The sequence below is a fragment of the Myotis davidii genome, unplaced genomic scaffold (genome assembly GCF_000327345.1).
Source record: "Myotis davidii unplaced genomic scaffold, ASM32734v1 scaffold135, whole genome shotgun sequence".
Taxonomy (NCBI): Eukaryota; Metazoa; Chordata; class Mammalia; order Chiroptera; family Vespertilionidae; genus Myotis; species Myotis davidii.
Genome location: NW_006289813.1, coordinates 3,905,582 through 3,931,458, shown reverse-complemented (window position 1 = coordinate 3,931,458; position 25,877 = coordinate 3,905,582). Strand labels below are relative to the sequence as shown.

Below are 25,877 nucleotides of genomic sequence, written 5' to 3'. Positions count from 1 at the left end.
TAGCCTTGAGCGGATCCCACAGCCAGCCAGGGCCGGTGGGAAGCTTGGCTTCTTCCATCGCCAGGGGCAACCCAAGCCTCCTGTTTGCTCCAGCTCTGTGGGTGCTGCCATCTTGGTTGGGTTTATTTGCATACTCGCTCCTGATTGGCTGGTGGGCGTGCTTATGGGCATGGCTTGTGCATGTAGTGGAAGTATGGTCAATTTGCATGTTTCTCTTTTATTAGATAAGATATATGTATAGAGAAAATATGGTAAGAATTTCATGGTAGAGAAAGGAGAGCTGTAGATTGCAATCATATACTACTATTATTTATCCTAAAATATAATTTGATTATGAGTAACTGAAGCAAGAACTAACAGTATTTAAACCTCCTCTTTAGTTCCTGTGCAAACTGGTCTGTGTGACACTCACAATGTTTTCTGTTTTCCTCAGCATCGGTGCCCTGATTGGATTGGGAATTGCTGCCCTTGTTTTACTTGCCTTTGTCATCAGCGTCTGTGTCCTTTGCTATCTATTTCTGCATACAAAGCCTCAAAGGTTAGACACTGGCCTTAAACTTCAACACCTAGAGGCTTCTTCCATTCAAGAAGGTAATTAGTACCCGTTATTTGTAGCCAATTACCTGTACTCTGTTGAAAAGAATAACCTGTACCTGGGTAAGAAATCATACTGTTAATGAGTACTTTTTAAAAATTCATTATGTTTCTTTGTATAAATACATGCTAAATTAGGCCTCAATGATGAAATACCTTAGAGAAATCGTGCCTGAGGGAAAATAGCAGCAGGATGTAGATGTTCTTGTGAAAAATAATACATTGATCCAATAAATCCACTTTAAGATATGTATGACTCAGTTACAAAGTTTTATCTTCTTGGAATTTTTAAATTTTGTTTTTGATGGAGCCACAGAAGTCACGTAAAGAGAGAAACGACTACCTGATAATGAATTCTCGGTGTTGCATTACTCTAGATTGGTTAGTCAATGGCCAGCTAAGCATTTACCTTGTGCGCCTATGGTGTACAGACTGCGGAGGAGGTCTGTAAAATAATTCAGAGGCATGTAAAAGAAACAGAAAAATAGACAGAAGATTGTCCTGTTTTTGAGTAGATTATGAACTAGTTACATATAGTGATGTGTTTAGTGTGACTATAAAGTAGGAAGACATTTTTTTAAAAATATATTTTATTGATTTTTTACAGAGAGGAAGGGAGAGAGATAGAGAGTTAGTAACATCGATGAGAGAGAAACATCGATCAGCTGTCTCCTGCACACCCCCCACTGGAGATGTGCCTGCAACCAAGGTACATGCCCTTGACCGGAATCGAACCTGGGACCTTTCAGTCTGCAGGCCGACGCTCTATCCACTGAGCCAAACCGGTGTCGGCAGGAAGACATTTTTATGTGTCGTTCATGGAACTGGGTTTCATTGTTATTTCAGTTATGATGTGCTACACAAATGCTAATTGTTACCATTAAGAAACTCAGAATTATTAATATTTTGTGAATATAAATTTCTGTAAGTGTATTTAAAAAGTAGTAATTATGGTCCAGAGTTGCTCAGTAGGTTAGAGCACTGTCCTGTGCACCGAAGGATAGCAGGTTCGATTCCCAATGAGGGCATATACCCAGGTTGCAGGTTTGATCCTGCTTGGGGTGCATACAGGAGGCAACCAATTGATGTGTCTCTCTCATATCGATGTTTCTCCTTCTCCCTCTCCCTTCCTCTCTCTCTAAATCAATAAAAACATATCCTTGGGTGAGGATTAAAAAAAAAGTAGTAATCATAAATTGTATTTTGACATATATTTAGAATGTATTTTAATAAAAATTTAGAATATACGTATATATATTTAAAACATGACACACATGCTGACTACCATTAAAAAGAAAATTTAGAGAGTTGTTTTAAAAAATTAGAAAATTCTCTGCTCATATGCTCTATTTTAGCTGACTCCTGAAGCTTATAAGTGTGGAGCACATGCTCTGTGACCTTTCAGTCCACTGCTGCTGCATGATTGCATAAGCTCTCCCTGCCTTCTCTGTGGGGAGCTCTCGCAGGGGTATCTCTTTGCAGTCCTCTTTCTGAAGCAATTTCTAAAGTTTGGAGATTGCATGGCAGACTTGACAGGTTTTTATGGGTTAAACCCTTGTTTCTCCACAGGCAAAATGAAGCAGTGGGTTAGTGATTATGAAATAACCAGATCACATAATCAATTTTTGTCTCAACTGCTTAGATAATGTAAGGTACCAGTTCTTAAGTTTTACAACGCATGAGAATCACATAGGGAGCTTGTAAAAACTGCAAATTTTAAAAACTGACCACTGGGTGTATTGGTTTGGGGACTCTTTGGAGAGACTCTGGAGCAGACCAATGTCAGACAAATAGCTCCCTTTCCTATCCTTGCTCCCCTGCTGTCTACTGCCCACGCTGGCCAGGCAGGACTGGTCCTTTTTAATGCTGTTGAACATCCTTTATAATCATTACTCTGAGCTCTATAGCTGATAGATTGCTTATATTCACTTTATTTAGTTTTTCACCTGGACAGTTCTCTTGTTCCTGCATTTGGGGCCTGGTTCTTTGTCTCCTCATTTTGGCTGCCTCTTTTTGTTTGTTTCTTTGTATTAGGTAGATCTGCTATGGCTCTCAGTTTGGGTAGGGTTGCCCTGTGGGTGGCCCTGTATCATAGGTGACCTGTGGGACCCAGTGGCATAGTCACCCTAATCACCTGAGCTCAGGGCTTTAAGAATGTCCCTTGAATGCATTATGGGGGCTTTCCTGTTGTAATTGAGTCGTGATTGCTATTGGCCCATTTGTGCCTGGGACCAACCCTCAGCCTGGCTGACAGTGAGACTCAACCCCCAACACAACATGCAAGCTGCTGTGCAGGAGGTGATCACATGAAGTGAAATTTGCCTCAGCATGGCCTAGTGCCTGCCGAGAACTCCCTGTGGAAATGCTTCCTGTGAAGCTTATTGGATCCTGCTCTGTTGTCTTCTGGAGCTGACCACTGGGTGTATTGGTTTGGGGACTCTTTGGAGAGACTCTGGAGCAGACCAATGTCAGACACTGTTTGTGACTGCCCCTGGGCAGTCTGTTTGGAGCTGTTAGCAATCCACAGATTGTGGCTCCTTCTATTGGGCCTGGTGCATGTGGAAAGGAACAAGCTGTGCACCAAGGCCTGCTTTAACTAGCACCAGAGCCCAAGGGAAGGTCAGGAAATGTTTCAAAGCACCCAGCGATCTGCCTCTGCCTGCAGGCTGTCTCTTAGGTTCCATCAGGTAAAGATCCTTTGGCTGTACTCATCAGCAGGACTTAAGCTCCACAAGGTGGGACAACTTGGATTCCCAATGGGTGGGACTGTTGCTCCCCCCCCGCCCCCAAGGCTGATGCTGCATAGAGGGGAATGCTCTGCCTGAGAAAGATGGCTTCTGCAGGATAGGGGAATGACTCAGCACAGGGATACTGGTGACTGCCCTCACAGCTCTCACCCCAGAGCCACCAACCCCAGACTCTCTTCATGTAGCTCTAGTCCTGAAGCCCAGTGTGAAAGACTGCAAATAAAATGTTGTGTATTGGCCCTTTAAGAGGCAGACAGAAATTCCTCTGCTTTTCACAGTCAGATTTTATGTAGTCACCTTTTCCAGTTCTGGTGCTTTGGGTTGGGGAAACCGCCTTGGGGTCTAGACTCCAGGCTTCTCAGGGGGAAAACCCCACAGCTGAGCTATTCCTCCAGAACTTCAGTTGCCATCCCTGGGAGTCTGGCCAGCCTTCTTGTGCCTCCACACTTCCTACTAGCCTTGATGAGGCCTCCTCTGCAAGTCCTTGGTTATAGGTTTCTCTCCAGCTAGTCTTCACTTGGTTATTCAGGATGAGCTTTCTATACTTCAGTTGTAATTCCAGTTTGGTCCTGGGAGGTGAGTGTAACTTCTACCTGATTCATCACCATCTTGGATGGTTATGCATTTATGCATATATGTTCTTTGGTTACTCTCTCCCATTATTTTAAATTAATTTTTATAATTGAAACTGTTTTCATTACAAGCAATTTGCATGGCCTTAAGGGAAACGTACTTTTGTGTACACACTAAAACTGATTTAGGGCACTGGATTTTTTTTTTTTTTTTTTTTTTGTCTCTCTAAATGACAGCAAGTTTAAAATAGTTTAATCTTAAATAATTTTGCCAAGATTTTTCCTTTCTGCATCTTTATTCTATTGGGTTTCTTTTTTCCCCCAATGTATATAGTTTAAGGCTTTATACATTTTGAATTGATCCTGAAAGAAGCTGGTCTCTGGCAGTGACCATAGCATTTAATTGGGCTACCTCCAGGGCTCACTTTGTGTAGAGATCCTATTTCTAAGCAATTGATTGGCCTTTAAATTGGGGCCATAACTATTTCTTCCTTTTTAACTTTTGTATTTTGAGTTATGCATGGTTCAAATGCCAACATTTAAAAGAATAGCACAGCTTGTAAATCATACTGTATAAGATGTACAGCTCTGAGCAGAAGATGGCTGTGTGAAAGGCATTTTTCTGAGATGACACTCCTGAGGGTGAAGCCTCATTTGAAAACATATGAAAGAATTAGTAGCTAGTAGAGGAGCAACGAAAGGGGTGAGAGTCTTAGATCCCTGCTTCCCAAACTTTTCCATTGGTGAATCCTTGAAGGTCAATAAGAGAGGAACTTATGCTTCCAGAAAAGCAAGAGCTAGAGTGGAAAGGCCTGCCTTAAGCCTTATGAGCTTTTAATTGTTTGAAGTTACCCACTTTAGTTTTTAATTTATGGGAATTTTCTCGTTGACTGCATAATATAATGGCTGGCTTTACTCTAATAAAATCTTATTTTCAGATATGAGTGAAATTGATGCTCCAGGACTGACAGCATATTCACCCTGTGATTTTGAGTGCCCATCGACACCCTGCAGCTGTGGAGTGGGGTGGAGAATAGAGAAGCGTTCTGAGAAACAGTTTTTGATGAAAATTAGAAGGCAGATATTAGCAGGGGTGCCTGGTACACATAAATAATATAGCTGTATGGGAATAATAGACAACTCCAAGCCTGTATTTGCTGATTTCTTTTGTCAAGGCAGGTGATGTAAATGAAAAGGACAAACAAATCAGCAGTAAGACACAGTTGTCTAGGAGAAAAATGTAAATTACATCTGGAGTACTGAGAAAGAAAGCAAATTGAAGATCATATAATCATTTATTCTGCCTGTGAGCAAAATAGGACTTAGACTGGCTCAGAATGATCTATTTCTTCTTTTTAGAGTACACCCTTATTCCTGAGTTAAAACCAAAAACAACAACTCACTTCTCTTTAATTTTAGGAAAATTAGAAAATATAGAGAAACAAACAAATAAATGACATCCATGATCCCACCATATAAAGATAATAGATATTAAACCATAGTGAATATCCATGGATTTTTTTTTCTTTGCATCTATAGATATATATAACAAAATGGGGAGGGGGTGAGTCTTATTATAACATGCTTTTTTTCCCACTGAATAATATCAATATCTTTGTTTGCCAATAAATAAATACCTTTGCCATAATTTTTAATTTTTAATGGTTATATTTTATTACCATGATGGAGTACTATGAGTATTTATTTATTTATTTTTTCTATTGATTTCAGAGAGGAAGGGAGAGGGAGAAAGAGATAAAACATCAATGGTGAGAGAGAATCATTGATCAGCTGCCTCCTGCATGCCCCCTACTGGGGATCAAGCCCATAACCCAGGCATGTGCCCTGACCAGGAATTGAACCAGTGAACTCTTGGTTCTTGGGTCGATGCTCAATCATTGAGCCATACCAGCCAGGCTATTTTTTTTATTTATTTTGATATAATTTCACATTCCAGAAAAGTTACCAAAAAATTATAAAGTTATATACCTTTTCTCAGCTTTACTAACTTAATATTTTGTCTCATTGTTTTCATTCTTGACTTTCTCTTGATATATATTTTCTGAACAATTTGAAAATAATTTTCAGATATCCTATCTTTTAACCATAAATATTTCAGTGTGCATTTCCTAAGAACAAGAATGGTTTTTACATAATTACAGTAAATTTATCTAAGCCAGAAAATGTAACACTGATACAGGAATATTATCAAATCTGTAGTTCATATTCAAAATTTGCCAATATCCTTAATAGCTATTTTTCTTGTCTCAGAATTACATCTTGTAATTAGTTGTCATATTTCTTTAGTCTCCTTCAATCTTCAGTCTTTCTTTGTCTTTCATGACCTTGACATTTTTGAAAAGTAAAAGCCAATTATTTTGTACAGTGTCCCTCAATTTTAATTTGTCTGATGTTTTCTCATGATTGGAGAGAGATTATACATTTTTGACAAGAATACCATAGATGTTATATGCTCAGGGCACCATAACAGGAAGCACATATATTGGTTTGTTCCATTACTGGTGATGTTAACTTGGATTCTTTGGTTTAGGCTGTATTTGCTAGATTAATCCATTGTAAAGTCACTATTTTTGTCTTTGTCATTACTAAGTAGTTGGTTGGCAGGTACTTTGAAATTATGAAAATATCCTGTTCCTCCTCAAACTGACAACCCACCCATTAATTGCTATTAATTGTAATTTTTTTTCATTCAGAATTTCAGAATAATTTCAGGATTATTATTATGATGGGTGTAAAATGGTGATTTTCTAACTTCATCATTCCTTCTACATCTATTAGTTATTTTTTAAAACAAAATATATTTTATTGGTTTTTTACAGAGAGGATGGGAGAGGGATAGAGAGTTAGAAACATCAATGAGAGAGAAACATCAATCAGTTGTCTCCCACACACCTCTCACCGGGGATGCGCCCACAACCAAGGTACATGCCCTTCACCGGAATCGAACCTGGGACCTTTTGTCTGCAGGCCGACGCTCCATCCACTGAGCCAAACCAGTTAGGGCAATTAGTTGTTATTTAATTACAGGAATTCTACTTTCCATTCTTCCCTATTTATTTACCTGTTCATTTATTAAGATCAGTATGAACTCAGAGTCCTTATCATAAAATATCCTACTGCTACAGTTATTTATTTTGATCCTCGAATTGTTTCAGATTTGACCCATGGGAGTCAATTTATACATGGTCCGGTGTCCTTTTTGAAAAGTGTTCATTATTTTTAAAGTGTTTTTTTGCCTTCCATCACAAGATGTTCCAGGATGTCCTGTACTTTCCCTGTTCCATCCCAGGAACCTGACATTTCTCCAAAAAACCTGGTGCATTTTAGTTGTGAATGGTGTTTAGAAACCGAAGTCTGGGTATACCATATTTTATTAAATTATTGACTTTGAACAAGCTTCCATTCCCCCCCATCACCCCTTTTACATACATACAATGAACATTTAAGTGTTTCCTTAGCACAGATCCCTGGGAGTGAAGTTGTTGAGCAAAAGGATGGGCACATATTAAAGGCTTTGGATACAAGCTGCTACTGGCCCACCAGAAAAATACTATTTCATGGGTATTATTTCAAAAGACATATGTTCTACTAATTTCATTGAGAGAAATAATGTAGTGTTTTGATTTTATCTAATTAGGAGAGTGGGTATTCTAATGTTTATTTGTCATTTTTTGTGGCATGTCATTGCTCATATCTAATACACATTTTTCCATGGCAGTATTCTCTTTTCATTGTTTTATAAGAACGTTCCTTACAATAACTAAACTCTTTTTCATATATATATTGCAATGTTTTTATAGTTATTTCCTTTTTAATTTTGTAAGTGACAATTTTTTAATTTGTTTCACCTTTTGTGATTTCTCCCTTTAGTTTCATATAATACATTTATTCATTTGTTTTTAACATTTAAATCTTCAATAAGCCAGGAATTTTTAACTTTGGTGTAAAGTGTGAGGTAGGGATCTGCTTTCATTTTTATTTTGCAAATAATGAGCCAATGTATTGAAAAAGCCATATTTCTTTTGCCAATTTAAAATATCATCTTTGTCATAAACTAAATTTTTATATATACAGGGATTTGTTTTTAGATTTTCTGTTCTGTCAAATTTATTAGTCTGTTTATTCTTAAGCCAGTAATATACTTTTAAAATTATTATAGCTCTATAGTTTAATATTTGATTAGGCAAGACTTTCTCTTCTCTCCATTACGCTTCTTTTTCAAAATTTCCTGGCTACTCTTGTAAGGCTCAGATTTCCAAATTAATTTATAAATCACACAGTCAAGATTTTAAAAATCAAGTGGTATTTTTTTTTCTCAATTTACAGATAATTTGGGGAGCTATTTTTCTTAGTAGGTTTAACACCACTCCAACAAAGCACTGCTTAGAACTCATTAATTAGGTTGCCAGATTGTTTCGTAATACTATTCCATTTAGAAGGGCTTTAAGAATTCACTGAGATCTTAGTAGAGGATGGACTAATTTGAACTTAATGACAGAAGAGGCCACTTGCGTCTCCAAAAGAGAATTTTCTACTTAAAATAATGAGCCTGGAATTTCCTATGGCTGTTTTTGTTCCTAGAATGCAGAAAACCAAATTGCTCAGCAGTCTATGGCTACATTTAGCATCCCTAGTCCTCCTCAGGGCACAGTGTTAAGCAATCCTGGTTGATGTTGCAAACAATAAGCAAAATAGAAGCCAATCTCTCAGTGTGAAAGTTCATTGAAAGGGCTTAAAGTGTCAGTTAAATTCCTTTGTTAGTTATGTTAGCCATCAATGGATGGGAAAGATTAACAATGCACAAAATGTAAAGAAAAAAAAAACAATTGTGGAAAAAATAGGGTAGGAAAACATTTCTGGATAGAATTGCCTTTACTCATTGACAAAATGCAAGTTTAGAATTTAAACTTTCACAATGAATTTTTAACTACAGCTCATCGGAGACAACCTATATATCCTTAAAGGAAGGCAGGGCAGTAAGAGGGGAGAGGTCTATAGTTTTGCTCTTCACCATTTACTTCAGATCCAGCCCTGTGCCTCATCTTAAACTTGAGAGGAAAATGTCTTCTTGCAAAAAAACCCTTTTAGGTGAAAATCTAAGATTGCTTGTTTTCACTAGAAGGTACAGTGGGATGAGTGGGATATGTAGAGTTTCTACTAAATAATAAAGTGAGCCAGCTGATTAGTAGTTAGAAGCTGTTGTAGGCCTGCCGAATGGTACACAGAAGCTAGGAGCTAGGCAGACAATGGCAGAAAAGTTTAATTATAATTCTGCCAGAGAGATAGGAGATGAAGACTGGCAGAGGTCCCAGCATTTTTTTTTTAAATGGCAGGCAAGAGTATTGCACATAAATAATAAAATACATAGGAGAGTCCTGGCCATGCTCTCAGTGGTTAGAGCATCAGACTGAAAACTGGAGGGTCATGGTACGAATCCCCATCAAGTGCACATACCTGGGTTGCAAGTTTGAACCCCAGCCCTGGTTTTGGTGCGTGCAAGAGGCAACCAATTGATGTGCCTCTCTCACATCAATATTTCTCTTTCTTTCTCTCTCTCTACCCCTCTCTCAGTCCCTCCCTTCCACTCTCTCTAAAAACCAAAGGAAAAAATATCCTTGTGTGAGGATTAATAGAAAAAGGAAAAAATACATACAGGAAAACATAGGTACTAAACTTATGGACCTTGGTCTCAGAGAGGTTTATGTGAACTTGCTCCTAAAGGCAAGGAAAGTAAAAGCAAAAATAAATGAATGGGACTACATCAAACTAAAAAGCTTCTGCACAGCAAAAGAAATCATCAATGAATCATAAAGGCAACCAACTGAATGGGAGAAGATATTTGCAAACGATACCCCCAATAAAGGTCTAATATCCAAAACATATAAAGAACTCATACAACTCAACAACACCACCAAAAAACAAACCAATTAAAAAATGGGCAGAGAACCAGAAAGACACTTTTCCCATGAAGACATACAGATGACCAACAGATATATTTTAAAATGCTCAACATCACTACCTATAAGGGAAACACAAATCAAAACCACGAGATATTAACTCACACTTATTGGAATGGCTATTATCAATAAGATAAGAAATAAATGTTAGAGAGGCTGTAGAGAAAAAGGAACCTTATACACAGCTGGTGGCAATGTAAATTGGTACAGCCATTATGGAAAACAGTATGGAGGTTCCTCAAAAAAAAAAAAAATTAAGAATAAAGTTACCATATGACTCAGCAACCCCTCTTCTGAATATCTACCCTCAAAATTTGAAAATATTTATTTGTAAAGCTATACACTGAGTGGCCAGATTATTATGACCACCTCATCAGTACAACGAAGTGAATTAGTTATGCAAATAATAATAATAAAACCTTGAGAGTATTTTCTTAGGAAGTTTTCAATATTCAGTAATTTTGGAAGTGTCAATGAAGTACTAATGGGGTGGTCATAATAATCTGGCCACTCAGTGTAGGATATGTACCCCTATGTTCACTGCAGCATTATTCATGGTAGGCAATACAAGGAAACAACCTAATCAACTAATCCTCGATGGATAATGGATACGAAGCTGTGGTATATATATATAAAATGGAATACGACTCAGCCATAAGAAAGGATGAAGCACTGCCACTTGGGACAACATAGATGGATCCTGAACCCTCAAAGTACTAGTATCACGCTAAGTGAAATAAGTCACATTGAAAAGGATAAGAACAATATGATTTCACTCATAGGTGGGGTATAAAACAGAAAGCAATAAACTCATAGACACAGACAACAGTATGGTGTTACCAGAGGGGAAGGTGGGAAGAGGAAAAATGGTCAAATATAAGGTGACAGAAAGGACTAGACTTTGGGTGGTGAGCACACAACGCAATGTATAGAAGGTGTATGATAGAATTGTATACCTGAAAATTTATATAATGTATTGACCAATGGTTACCCCAATAAATTTAATTTTAGTAAGCAGTGTTCACAGAAGAGTTTATAGGATAAGTGGATTCCTGAGGAATGGTTCTGAAAATGAATACAAAATTTAAATCTTACCAGCAAAAATATATTGGCCTAGACTGTGAATGAGGATAGGTAGATTGATGAATTTGATTTAAATGAATTCTATTCATTTGATTAAATGAATTTAAATGTTGGTAAAGATTAAAATTTTAATTTAAATGCCAGTCTGAGAAGTATAGGATTAAAGGAAGATTGAGATTTACATATGATGACCAGATTAAAAAAAAAAAAGGGAAGCCAGCAGCAGAAAGCAACAAATGTCAACCAGGGAAAGCACATGGATCTTTTTTTTGCAATCTGTACTCAGGTTAAAAAAAAAAAAAAAAGAGGCATTAGGTAAGAAAAACTGCTTTATGTGTAACAAATCCCTTGGAAGCTCAATGGAATTATAGATTTCTTACTTTAAATCGAATCCATATTGTAATTTTTTGACCCAAAAGAGGCAGCTGGTTTTACCCCTATTTTGTTAGTTAAAAAATTAGCTTTTGTTTCTTAAAGCAAAAAAGGAACTGTCTCAACCACCTTAGGAAAAGCTGAGGTGGTTGAGACAGTTCCTTCTTTCTCTTTTAAAATTCTCCTAAAGGGGCCTGGCCAGAGTGGCTCAGTGGTTGAACTTCAAAGTATGAACCAGGAGGTCGAAGTTCTATCCTGTTCGGGGGCATATGCCTGGGTTGGAGGCTCGATCCCTAGTGTGGGGAGTGCAGGTGGCAGCCAATCAATGATCCTCTCTCACCATTGATGTTTCTGTCTCTCCTTCTCCTTTCCTCTCTGAAATCAATAAAAATATATTTTAAAAAAATTCTTCCAAAGGGATGCAGTCAGCTGCAGGAAGAGAACATTGGGGATGGTAACATGCTCATCAAAACTCCTGTTTCAAATAGTGTCAGTATGATATTTATAACAAATCTTTTCTTGTTCGTGGAGCGAATTGCTTGTTGGGGAAACTGCCTTACCTTAAGAGGCCAATCTAAGAAAAGATCTCTGTACCTACACTGGTTAGAGGAATCCAGGCAGTGGCCAAGCAAATAATGAGTCAGGGCTGAAGGAAGGGGACCGCACAAGTCCTTGGTGAGAAAAATCTATAGTAACTGAAAGGTACTTTGTGAACCTCTAGGTCTCAGAGGGCTGTAGACAGGTTAGATAAACCCCTTGAGTTGTTGACAGAAAAAAAAGCATAATGGAAACTAGAGATGTCAGAATGTTGAAGACTTAGAGAGAACCTCAAACTAAGTTGGGAAATAACTTCCTGAGTTTATTCATCATAAAAAGAGAACAAAAACGGTGACAAGGTAGACAAAAACACCTTGCAACCCTGATTAAAATGTTATGAATTTAATTAAGTGAAAAGCTTCGGAAACATGAAGGACTTGAATTACACATTAGTTTTCAGATTTCCTGGAATTCCAATAAAATATTCAAATTTTAGATGTTTAAAGGACATGCTTACATGAGATACAAATGCTACGCAGATAATATGAAACTTGGATCTTTTACCTTTATCTGCTATGATACAGGAGAGTAAAAATAATACTAAACGAATGAAAAATAAACCACAAACATTGTTTTTCAGATATTATAGGAGGAAAATAATTTCAAGGGCCCTCATTTAGAATATATTCTACTAAAGTATTTAATTGTATTTAAATTTGAAGCAAATATATTTTAAAAGTCTACTTTGCAAATAACAATCAAGAACTTATCATTTCACCCAATTTTCACACCAGCTTTCCCTCCTGTTTACTTTAAACAGCTCTACTTGCCAAGTCAGAAACTGTGCCTTCCACAAATTAGCTTTTACAAATCAAATGGTTGAAACATTATGCCTGGATGTTTAGAGGTAGAACATTATTTTGCCACCAAAAAGTTCTCTATCCTTGTACATTCTGGACTCATATTACATGAGTGAATGAGATTGTGGCACAAGTGTGTTCTTTTTTAAAATTACATCTAAATCGACTCTGAAGGCAAAGCCTTAAAGTGCTGCAAATTATGATGATTGGCTTCAGTATAGTTTTGTTCACTTCAAGAATAGGGACAGCCACACTTTTGTTCAATAATTCAGAAATCGTTACCTTCTCTTCAAATGTGTAGTTATCTCCAAAGAAGCGTGGAGAAAGGTAAGCATGGAAATAAAACCCGACTTCTGTTACTGAACATTTTTCCCTTATGTGACTTTCAGGAGAAACCGCTCAAAAACAACTTTGAAGGGATTCTGTTCTCACATATCCACATAGTGTTTTCAGGACATCGTATTTTCAATATTGCTACAAAATATATGTTGTTAAGCAAAACTGTTACAAAGTCAAGTTTCATGACATAATTTCCCATTAATTATTTCATTTTGTTTTGTGTATTTGCAGGCAACTCAAATAGGAAAATCAAAACCCCCAATTCAAACGCAGCATCAAATTCAACAAATGAAACAATCTATGAAGCTGATGATGTAATTGAGGAAAAAACAATGGATACAACACAAATCAACATCGTGTATTATTAAAAATTCTGTGTTATAAAAGCTCACAGGAGAGATGGAACAGTAAAAATAAAGTGCATTTTAAATAGTTCGTAATAATACTTTTAAAAAATTCACCACTCACAAAGCAAAACATAGCTGCATTTTTAATCAATCTTTTTATTAAACACCCACTAAGGATTTAATAGATTTTCATGTACATAAGTTTACTTTTACTTGCTAATTAAAATGTACATTATACAAAATTATGCTAATACTTTAGGCAAAGTTAAATAATTTATCAATTAGCAGATAAGCAAGCCTATCTCAGTGAGAAACAATGAGACATACTACCAGAATTTCATGACATTTTGGTACTTAGAGGCAGTTATTTTTTTAAAGCGATGGCGCAGATAGGTAGATTTTGGGAGAATGGTCTTATAAACTAGAGGTGGAATGCTCCTAAGTCTCTTAAAAGTCAACCCATGCCTTTTTTTAGAGGATTTGCTGGCACACTCATCATATATTCATTGCCTTTATAAAAGCTAACATTCAAAACCAAAATACATTACAATGTATAATCTGCATAATACATGTTTTCTGCATACTGAAGGATAACCATGACAAAAGTCCTTCACTGATAAAGTTCCTGGATCTACCTAATGCCACTGAGACAGCTACAAATAAACTACAGTTTCAGCAAATTATAATTGTCTTAAAAGATTTTTTTCCCCTTAAGTGGTATTTCTATTACAAGAACACAGACTTGGTTTTATAATAGAATTCAAAAGGAAAAGGAATCATTTTAAGCTGGCTCTGCCGAACACATACATCTCTGTGTTGCATAAAGTCTGCAGTTGGGATACTAGTCTTCTTCAAAAGTGGTGAATATAGCTTCTGTGTTCTGATAGGAAAAAGAAAAAATGCTTTATTGCTCTCAGGGATAGAACTTTTGATCATTAGGTGGCCAAAATTTCTACCAAGAACTGGGGGTATCTTCTAAACGAGTGCTGTGCAGTGGAAGTTTCTGAGAAGATGGGAATGTCCTTTCTCTATGTGCCCGGTCTGGCAGGGTAGCCACTCCACACTGTGGCTACTGAGCACTTGAAATGTGACCAGTGCAATGGAATACATTTTTATATTTTTAGTTAATTTAAATTTAAATAGCCACATGTGGTTATACTGACATCATAGTTCCAGATGTAACGCCTACTGCCTGTTATATTTTACGTTTCAAAAAAGCGCAATTTGGTCAGTGTTTAGATATTAAGATTGCTTAGGGTGCATGGGAAGTTTAGAAGTTAAAACACTACATTACAAAAGTTTTCATGTGGTCACAAAAGCCAAGAATTTTCATTCTTTTTGTGAAAGCATGCATAGCATTTGTGGTACTTCTTGATCTTTTAGCTAGCTTGATTTAAAAAAATTCCAGAAAATCAGCTATCTTAATGCACACGTTAATAATTATATTACTAATTAGATGTTGCCTCTGGTGAAAATAAATGTAGGTTTAATTAAGGCACTGGTACAGTTCTACTTTTCTGCTCAAGGGGAAGGACACAGGCCATAGATGACATAAGTAGGAAACTTAAGATTCAGGGTCTGCAAAATGCTCATGGTCCCGACTCCTGACCTGTGGGACAGGCACGGGCTGGGCGTGGCTGGATGCCTCATGGGTGTGCTCTGGGAGACACATCCCAGTCTCCGGCACTGCATTTTTTAAAATATATTTTATTGATTTTTTACAGAGAGGAAGGGAGAGGGATAGAGAGTTAGAAACATCGATGAGAGAGAAACATCGATCAGCTGCCTCCTGCACACTCCCCACTGGGGATGTGGCCGCAACCAAGGTACATGCCCTTGACCGGAATTGAACCTGGGACCCCTGAGTCCATAGGCTGATGCTCTATCCACTGAGCCAAACAGGTTGGGGCAACACTGCATATTTTTAGAGGAGTTGGGAGAAGACAAATGAGGTCAGAAGACCCTGAGCTTCACAAGTGGGATTAGCGTTATGCAGGCCTAAGAAACCAGTTCTTGAATGCTGGCTGCCCAAGAGGCTTGAATCCCAGCACTAGGACCAGGTGGAGTTCCTGAAGCACTCCCTGTCTAGCCAGGTAACCTGAGGGGGCGCCACAGGGCTCATCCAGTGAACCAACAGGTTGTCTCTGTCACTGGGAAGCAGTTGTGCTTCACAGATTGAGACAAAATATTAAAAACAAGAAGCCTTACAGACAACAGCGTGGTGATGGCCAGAGGGAAAGGTTGGAGGTATCTGGAGGTGAAAGAGGGGGAGAATGGGAACAGAGAGACTTTGCTTGGGGTGAAGGCCATTTGTTGCAGTGTGATGACGTTTTGTTGTGCTGTACACTTGAAACATATATGGTTTTGTGAAACAATGTCACATCAATAACTTTTTTTAAAAAAGCAAGAAGGCTTATCAAATTACAGCACAGCCTGTACATTTTAAATGATTTATTTGGACATAACAAATACTAACATAGTAACAGAATTTGTCAGTCAAAAATAATCTAAAATAAAATTAAAAACAAAACACATTTCATAGTATGTACATATGCATGTACTTCTGGGGACAGGTCTGATAAAGAATACTGCAACTTTATGTGTGTTTAGGAGACAAGTCTCTGTATGATTTTCGGTAATAAGCAGATCTTAGAAAAGTGGGACTAGAAGAGTACAAATAATAGTACGTAAAGATTCTAATCATTTTTATGTGGCCTTCTAATGAGAGCAATTTTATCTTTTAAAACTGGTGGAATTATGAAATAAATGAAACCAAACCCCAATAAGTCATTTCTTTCCTTAAAATTCTGTCATGGTGCCTCACTGCTTACACATTAGAGTCCAAACTCCCTAAACATGGAACCTAAGACCTCCTCCTTTTGTTCCCAAGAACCTAGATGGGAGTCTGAAATCTTACCTCTTCGGCCTCACAAATTGCTTGTTAATTCTGACACACATACCCGCCAGCCTCCTCTGTGGTCTTTGTTCAGTGTCCACTGGTCAGGAACTACCATAACTGCCACCCTCATCCTCAACCAAAATGCACTTCAAGCACGACTTTCCCTAAGGAGCCTCTTCCAACTTCTCCAGAGCTGGTGAAGTACCCCTATGTGTTTCTCTAAACCCACGTTCCGGTCAATTACTGCACTAAAGTGTTGTGTTTCTCCTACCAACTGAATGACGAACGTCTTGAGGGAAGCCAATTAGTCTTTTTAATCTACTGTGTATTCCCAGTGCTTAGTAGAGTGTTTGCCGTGCCAGGCGATGCAATAAATGTTTGTTGAAGAAAGGCCACGATGGAATTTTTATGAGCACTATTAATAACTCTTCAACCTAGTTTAGCTGAAGGTGACTTAGGGTTCTATAATTTGAGAGTGGTAAGAATAGATACATACAGTCATTTTGCTCATTTACTGATGTTTTGGCCTCGAAGATCAAAAAGCAGGTGAGTATTAAATGTGAAGCACTGGAGAGTCCTCTGAGAGATGTTAGTCAACAGATGATCCGGAGAAAATAGGGAATTGTGTGGGGAGTGGGTCCATCACCCCAGAAGCATTAGCCTAAATAATCACATCAGATAATGTGATTATTGATACAGGTCTAAACAAAAATTCTGTCCGCATCTAGCAAAAATGGTGCACATTGGATGGTGAGGATGTGAACCAAATATCAATTATCTGCTTGCAAAAGCTGAATGTGCTTAACAGCAGTATTAATAAATTTGACCTTTATCATTGCAGACTGCTACCTGCTCATCTGTAATAATTTCTAAAATGAACAATATCACCTGAATTTTACTAAAATATCAATACTCATACATTAAGGACTGGAAGGGATCTTAGAGATAACTTGGTACAATATTTTGTAGATGAAAAGCACCAAGGCCCAGAGAAACTAAATGACTCTGCTGAAGGTCACATAGGTAGTTAGAAAGCCCAGGACTTTTTGGATTTTTACTACAAAATTGACTTTTCTGCCTGCTAATACTGCCAGAGAGGAAATTTCACTATTTTTTCCCCTAAAATATACTACTGAGATTTGCGTTGAAGACCAATAATAATAGTATCACTTTAGAAGAAAATTACTTTAGTAAAAGCAAATTTATTTAATTCAGAGGAGGTGTTTCATAAACTATTCTCATATGATAGAAAATTTACCTAAGAATAATTCCAAGATTGTTTCTGGGGGAAAATAATTACCAAGCATTAAAATCTTTCAATTTGCATACCACAGAGTTAATGAGAGCTGAATTTTGTGTAACTCTCTGAACCATTATTAATCATGTCACCATGCAGAAATAAATTTAATGAGCCAAATTATAATCTTTACAATTAACAGAATTAAACTTACAAATAACTAAATTAACTCTATTCACTAAAATTATCATATTAACCACGTTACACACTCAATAGGATGAAACCATTCTTTTGCATATGGCACTTTCCAATAATTTAAATAAGACTTTTTTTTTACTTAGTTGGTCATTTCGATAGCCAAAGAACTATATTCTGAGAAAATACAGATTTAAAAAATACATAAAATACAGCAAAGGCAAAACAAGCCCTTAAAAACCTAATAACTCTGTGTTTCTCTCAAACAACTGACTGAACTTAATTTAAACAAGGTAATTTCTTTTCATGGCCATATGACTAAATTAGGTATGGAAAAGCTGTAAGCGTGAGAGCTTCCATGGCTGCAATGCAATAGGACAGGGATGTGGTGCAGCCTCCCTAGAAGCTGAGCATGGTAAGCATACGTTAACAGGGGTTGTGAGGCTCCCCAGGCTTACTGAAGTCATGCCAGGTGGAGGTGTTGGGTGAAGAAAGAATCAGTACACCTCTCCAGCCTGTGTGGATACGTGTATTTACCTGATTTCCCCATAATGAGTTCATCTGTAGCCATGTCTGTAGGTTACCAATTTAAAAACTTACAACTGCACCGCAGTGAGGTACCTGCAATCTTTGGTGCTGTGTATTGGTAATGGATTGACTCCTGATGCTGCTACAATAAAAGTATTTAAGTTATTGGGCATAAGGGATACCCGAATGTTAAGTAAAGTAACTAACACTGATCACTCTGACATTTAAAATGTAAGAAACACTTATATCTACTAATATTGTTTGAAAATGTTTACCCATATAAAATTTCCATTGTTATATAAAGGCTTTCATGATGCAACTCCCTGGCTCTTAAATTTTAAAAAGTACAAAATAAAACTCTTAATCCTAAATTTTTATCACTGCTCCTGAGGTTTATGACTGAAGTAAAAGAAAGAAACACCCCAAACTGGTCATTTATGAAAGCATTAATTTGGTGTGAAACCTGATTCAAAACTACAAATTATTTCAGACAAATAAATATATATGTTCACATTTATAAAAATTTTCCACATTACCCATAGAAACAAGTTTCATAAAATTTACATACGGAATACAATAAAAATCAGTTCTAATGAAGATTTCGCTGTCATCTCCTAAATAAAGAGTTCTGTTCTTGAGGTATCACTCTGAGACATGCCAATATGGCACATTTGTAAAACAAACCAGGAGTCTATTCTAAAAATCCTGCCCAACACAACATTATCTCTATGAGACTAGTAGGCCGAACTAGGCTTGTGTTTTTAAACAGGAAGAAATATTTTAATAGTTACAAAAATAAGGAGGCAGAAATGCTGCATGTCATAACACAATGAAACTTTGTTATAAATATTTTCATTATCCTCTTCCATTCATTTAAAAAATTCTAGTCAAGACCAATAAATCAGCTTCATCTTCTATGACATCCAAAAAAACCAGAGATTAAAAAACAACAGTGAAGAATATTACTATCTTCATACATTATCATAGGATATAAAAAGCTATTAAATTCATCAGTGTCAAGAGCAAAGCATTATCCCCTATCTCACTGTATCACTGGAAGGGAGACACTTGATTCGGCAATCCTCATTAACTGCCAGGTAGATTACCTGTGTTGACCATAGTACAATCAACTTATGAAGTAAAAATACTAGCCAAACATACAGAGACATGGATACTAAAAATGATGTGTTTGTATGTACAGATATCCATATTGGGGCACGCCTATCAAGTAATAAAACTGATTCATACTTTATAATCATAGTACATTAAAAATATATTGCCAGAGGATAATGGTCTCATATGTGAAAAAAAATGTCCATATGAACAAGCCCGTGATTTATTGCAAAGCATAATTATATAGCAAATTCCAAGGAAGGTGAAATGATTTTCAAAACCAAAATTTTAAATTTAGTGGCTTAAAGCCACAGTCTGTTATTTTTTGGAGATTTCAGAAATAGTAGGGGTGGAAGAATGCTTTTCCTTTTTTCTCTTCTTTTTTTCCTTTTTGTGATGTTTCCCCTTTTTTGACTTATTCTTTTTTTCTTTTTTCTTTTCTTTCTTCTGATATTTTTGTTTCTTTGGTTTTGAGGTGTCCTCTTCAGCAGAACTGGATGAATAAGACCTATGGGCAATAATGTATACTGACTGATAACTGCATTTATAGCTGATAGGTAAATTTAAATGGGATTTTATCTGCCTTAAATCCTTCTTGGAGCAAGGAGGGAGTATAAACAAAGAACTCAAAATGTGCTGTATATATTTGGGTTCTCTTAAAATGCTGAATTTAGAAGTTTTACTACTTAGTCACTGAAACTGACAAAACAAATATCTCTATTCTGCTCAACTCTAGTTATATAAGTTTCATCTCCTATATAATAAAAGCCTAATATGCTAAGTGTCTGGTCGTCTGGTTGGCCATTCAACCAATCAAAGCGTAGTATGCTAACGATATGCTAAGGTCGCTCAACCACTCGCTATGACATGCCCTGACCATCAGGGGGCAGTCAACTGGTCGACCAGTCGCTATGATGTGCTCTGACCATGAAGGGGCAGATGCTCCAACTGGTAGGTTAGCTTGCTGCCTGGGTCTGGCTGATTGGGACTTAGCGAGTTGGGCTGGACATGCCCTGGAGCCCTCCCATGGTTACTACCTGGCTGGCCAAACTCCTGCATCTCTCTCTGGCCCGGATTGTGCATTAGTGGGGTCCCTCGGCCTGGCCTGTGCCCTCTTGCAATCTGGGACCCCTTGGGGGATGTCAGAGAGCCGGTTTTGGCCTGATCTCACAGGCCAGGCCAAGGGACCCCACTGGTGCATGAATTTGTGCACCAGACCTTTAGTAGTTATATATAGTTTTAAATAGTTACACAGTTACAGTTTTATAGAGTTACAAAAATTATAAATTTGGTGAGAATGAAAACTATTTTTCTGATTTTCAGTTTTTCATACTATCGTACCCTTCAAAATTTTATAAGGCAAAGTTGCATTTACCAAGCCTTATTATATACACTAGAGGCTCAGTGCACAAAATTTGTGCACAGCTGCAGCCCCTAGGCCTGGCCAGTGATCGAAGTGCAAGCGTCTGGTGTGGAAGGGCAGGTCCCAGCTGACCTCTGGGCTGTGGGCAGCACCTGGGCCCCCACACTCCCACACGTCCCCCCCTGCCTGAGTCATTGGACCCCCGCCACTGCCTCTGGTTGCTGCCTGCAGGGCAATTGGTGAGGTGATCGGGCCCCCACCTGGCTCCCTCAGTGCCTGGGAGCCGGGTGGCGGCCCCGACTCCAACCCCCACTGCTGCCACTGGTTGCCATCTGCGGGGTGATTGGTGGGGCAATTGGGCCCTGCTCGCACCTGCCTTGGCCTGGCACCGCCCACTCACCTGCTCCACCATCCCGCCACAGTGCTGCTCTCGTTGGGGCCCATCGGGGCTGGCAGTGCCTGCACTGCTGCCCACTGTCAGTGCTGCATTGCTGACGCCCACCATATTCCACACAGCCCCCTGGTGGTCAGCACATGTCATAGCAAGCGGTCGAACTCCCGGTCGAGGGGACAATTTGCATATTAGGCTTTTATTATATAGGATAACTCACTTGTATTGCAATAACTTGTTAGCATATTCCATCAATCTTCAACCTTTTTCATCTCATGGAAAAAATACTAATTAGTAAAATTCTGCAGCACACCAAAAATATATATTACTTTTGCCAATCTGACAAAAAAAAAGGTATAATTTTGATTCATCCACACCAGATGGCTATTGTTGTGTTGACTGTTGTCATTTTTTTAATTGACAATCTAAGGAAAAAAAGGTCAGTGCCTCTGACTATATAGTCAGGTGTTGCATGTTTTAAAAATTCTGTGGCACTCCAGTTGAAAATTGCTGGCATATTCTTTTAAAAGAGCCACAAAGGAATGCGATTATATAAAAAGGGTTATAATTATATAACTCAGTATAAATGGGTAAAAGCTGAAAATTAGCAAAATAAAAGCACTTTTGTTCTTTCTCTTTTTTCTCCCTTTATTTTATTATTTTTTTTCCATTACCATTTATCCCTCATATACCCTCCTCCACTTCCACCCACTCACGTCCGCCCAGCAGTCACTGCACTGTTGTCCATGTTCATGAGTTCTTTCTTTTTCTTTTTGCTCAATCCCTTCAGTGCTAATTCTTTTGATTTTTTTCAAGTTAAAGTACTTGATTTCTCTAGATGCAGAGTGATAACAGACACACATTTGTATTTCAAAATAATTTTCACTAGTTACAGAAAAGATGCTTTTAAATGAATATTCTATATAAATTAATTATAATAATTTATTATTATACTTTATTTTCCTAATATTACTGTAATACTAAAATGGGGGAAAAACTATAGAAGTCCTTCTTCTAATATTAAAAAATAAAAAGAAAACAAAAAGTGGAGAAGCCATCTCTTAAGACCTTCTATGAAGTGTGCAACAACCTACCCTTACCCAAACCCCAAATATGTATGACTATACAGGAACTGCATCAATTTAAAATAGGAATCTCAAGAGATAGTTCAGGGATCTAGACATTAGAAGCTAAAGCCCAAACTAAAAAAAAAACTCCTGAGATTCAAAGAGGAGAAAAGTAAACCCATGAGACTACAAGGCTGTTTCTGCAGATTGACTTGTGTGAACTCCCTGACTGCCTGCCTTGATTAGGGACCAGAAGCTGCCCTGGTTCTGTGAGGTTGAATTCCTTTCTTCTCCTGTCTACTTACTTAAAACTTCTGGCCATTCCCGAGCTTATTTACATGCATTCTTTTATTTCCTCTTCAACTCTATCCTTCTCACCTCTTCCCTGGCTTCCTGTTTTGAAGAGTCTGCCTGGCCTTTGGATTCTGCTGAGCGCTTCTTCTCCACCTGCACAGTTTTTGTCTTTTTTGTTCTGGAATCACATTTTATTTTATTTTATTTTATCGTTGACACTATTACAGATGTCCCCCTTCTTGGTACAGCAACTCTATTAGGTGGCATTATCTCTGCTAAGGGTGCCTAGAAAAGTTCATATGATTTCAGCTCTGTCTGAGGTTTGTGAGGCCCAAGATAGAAAAGCTTGAATAAATAATCTGTTACAATAAAACAAGTTTATTAGATTTGGAAGAAAATAATCTAACTTTCCCTATAAGCAAACCACATTGCTATGGCAATGCAATAATTCAACAATATACTAGTCAGACTACACAATACACTTGAGGTCTATCTTCCTATTAGTTTTTATACTAAATATTATTTTAACTCCTAATAATTATTCCAATTTATAAAATAGCTGAGGTGTTAAAATGTATATATTAAATGTTCTGTAAAAACTACAAAATGACAACACCTGATTTGCAGAATCTGTCAAAGCCAAATTATTATTGCCGAGTGCTTTAAAAAATGTCTGTATGCCTATCTTTGTTCTAGTATAAAATAAACTGTATGCATTAACCATGGAAACAGTTGCCACTTAACTCCTTTAATCTATTTCTTTAACCAGTTAATTGTTAAAAAATTGCTATAAAAATTCATAGGTGGCTGATGAAGGTTTTGAAAGACTTGAAGGAATTTTTAGCATGACAAGTGAGTATATAAGTCCTATTAATAAATTAATATCTAGGCATGGCAATGATATTTTAAAAATACAAATATTTAAGCTCCCACCTCATACAGATGAGGAGAAAATATATATATAAAGAAGTTAGACTTATATTCCTTTAAAAGATTAGCTGATGTTCTAAAACTCAAAATTCTATAATATATGAAAGAAGGGGAGGGGTGTTCCTTATTTATATCTTGATTTGCTCCAAGAAGAATATTTAAGGTGGCTAAGTGCTGACTTAATTTTGATTCCTGAAATGAAGAACTTTTAATATTTCACTAAGACAACTGAATATCTAACTTCCACTAAGAAAAAATGTTAAGTAAACTGGACTATACGGGAAAAAAAAAATTATAATCCACCCTGGATTCACAGTCCTACTTTAAAAAAATGTTAAAAAATACCTTTTCCTTTTTTTTTTCAACTTGATTTTCTCTTTGCTTTTTGCTTTTTTCTTCTCCTCTTCTTCATTTATTCCTGTGTGTTGAGGGGAAAGAATCAGGTCACTATGGGTCCAAATAATATAGTATGTACACATTTTTAAATTTTGGTTGTTGGTTGATGATTTCACTCGTTAGGATATTGTACTTTTCTTGTAACAATTTCCCCTTTCTTAATTTTTTTTAAAATTGAAGTATAATTGACATAACACTATGTTACCTTCAGGTGTACAACATACTGATTCAATAATTTAATATATTGCAAAACAATCACCACAATAAATCTAGCTTACATCTGTCACCATATATAATTACAAAAATATTGTTTTTCTTTTGATGAAAACATTAAGATCTAATCCCTTACCAATTTTCAAATGTACCATACAGTAATAAACTAGAGTCACTGTGCTGTATATTACATCCCCATGATTTACTTATTCTATAACTGGAAATTTGTACCTTTTGACCCCCTTCACCTATTTTGCCCCCACCCCCAGCCCTGCCTCTAGCAAACATCAATCTGTTCTCTGTATCTATGACCTTAGCTTTTTTCTTTATATTACACATACAAGTGAGATTATACTGTATATGTATTTCTCTCTCTGACTTATTTTGCTTATCATAATGCCTACATTATTTTTATTATATGCTTTTAATAAAAATTTCAAATACTATTAAGTATATTGAGTAAAAAATTCTAGTATTTTAATGTTAATTCCTATAGCAAATCAATTTTTGATGGGCACCATTCCAGGCCTTAAAAAACAAAATGATACAAGCAAGTATAGTTTTAAAATTTTCTTTTACAAACAAAATTGGGATTGTGGGATCGTAGGATCATGGGACAATAACAATACACTTAATATTTATGCCATTGGTGTTCTAGAAGGAGAGAATACATACTGTTAGGAGAGGGTATAGGGACAGAAAGGAAGGTAAGGTTTCCACATTTTACTTAAACTGGTAAAATGACAATACAAGTAGACTGATAAATTATGTATATCCAATACCTGGAGTAACCACTACAAATACTATACAAAATACCACAGAAAAATTTAAAAACACTATAATATATTCAAGGACACTAGATGAATCAACATGGAATTCTATAAGTGTTCAAGTGACACTAGATAAATCAAAGCACTATAGATAATTCTAAAAAAATGTTCAGGTAACCCTCAGGAAGGCAGGGAAAATTAAACAAAAAATGCAACACAGAGAGAACAAATAATAAAATGACAATTATCCCTAACATATAAATAATTACATTAACTTTTAAAAAGGATACCAATTCAAAGAAATTGACAGAGTGGATTGAAAAATATGACCCATATGCATAACATCTATAAGACTTTCACCTACAATATAATAACACTAGTGGCCCAGTGCATGAAATTCGTGCACATTGAAAGTAAATTAATTAGAAGAAATATTTTAATATAGCTATTTGCCCTTTCTCTATAATAGAAGTATCAACCAAATTCACGATTGACAATGACAGATGGAAACATATGCATGCGATTGGCACCAGTGAGAGCTTTATATGTATTGAGCATGCACGAGTCAACTTAGCCTTTTATAGATATAGAATAAACTTGCTTACTTAGACCTGCTTTCTGATGTAGCTAAACTTTCTCCAGCCCAGTGAAGCACCCCAACTTCTTTTTCAGGTAATTTTCAGCAACATAGCAGTAAATATCAGCACAAAGATTATTATTGTAGATCACGCAGGCAGAACAAAGGGTACAATATTTCACTGCAGCCGTGTTTGACTGTATTCTGCACAGGGAGAAAACCTGAAGTCATTTTTAAGGTTTTCTGGCTAATGAAAAGAAAATAGGATTCCACTGAGTCTTCTATCAAACTATTCCAGGACTTCTGTGAGGATCAAATGAGATGAGACATGGGAAACGCTTCACAGACATTTGGTTACAGTGTCAAATGTTTGCCCTTGGCTATAGAGAAGTTGTGTTCCTGGGCTGAAGAAACTTCAAGGAGGCTCGTTGCTAGGGAGAGGAAGCTAGGCGTTGCTACATGACGTCATTACACA

The 25,877-nt window shown here is 36.9% G+C and overlaps 2 protein-coding genes across 2 annotated transcripts in view; one reads left to right on the top strand and one right to left on the bottom strand.

The window, feature by feature from the left end:
• Positions 1-13,804, top strand: part of FAM159B (family with sequence similarity 159 member B) — a gene marked incomplete at its 5' end in the record, with an annotated part of 21,757 nt that extends 7,953 nt beyond the window's left edge. The window contains 2 exons of the mRNA XM_006762422.2: positions 434-591; positions 13,314-13,804. Of these exons, the coding sequence (XP_006762485.1) occupies positions 434-591; positions 13,314-13,450 (295 nt within the window). The remainder of the gene's footprint in view (positions 1-433; positions 592-13,313) is intronic.
• Positions 13,805-15,866: 2,062 nt separating this feature from the next.
• The window catches only part of SREK1IP1 (SREK1 interacting protein 1), a 27,808-nt gene continuing 17,797 nt past the window's right edge, over positions 15,867-25,877 (bottom strand). The window contains exons 4-5 of the mRNA XM_006762488.2: positions 23,792-23,864; positions 15,867-19,909 (exon numbers count right to left, since the gene is read on the bottom strand). Of these exons, the coding sequence (XP_006762551.1) occupies positions 19,720-19,909; positions 23,792-23,864 (263 nt within the window). The 3' untranslated portion in view covers positions 15,867-19,719. The remainder of the gene's footprint in view (positions 19,910-23,791; positions 23,865-25,877) is intronic.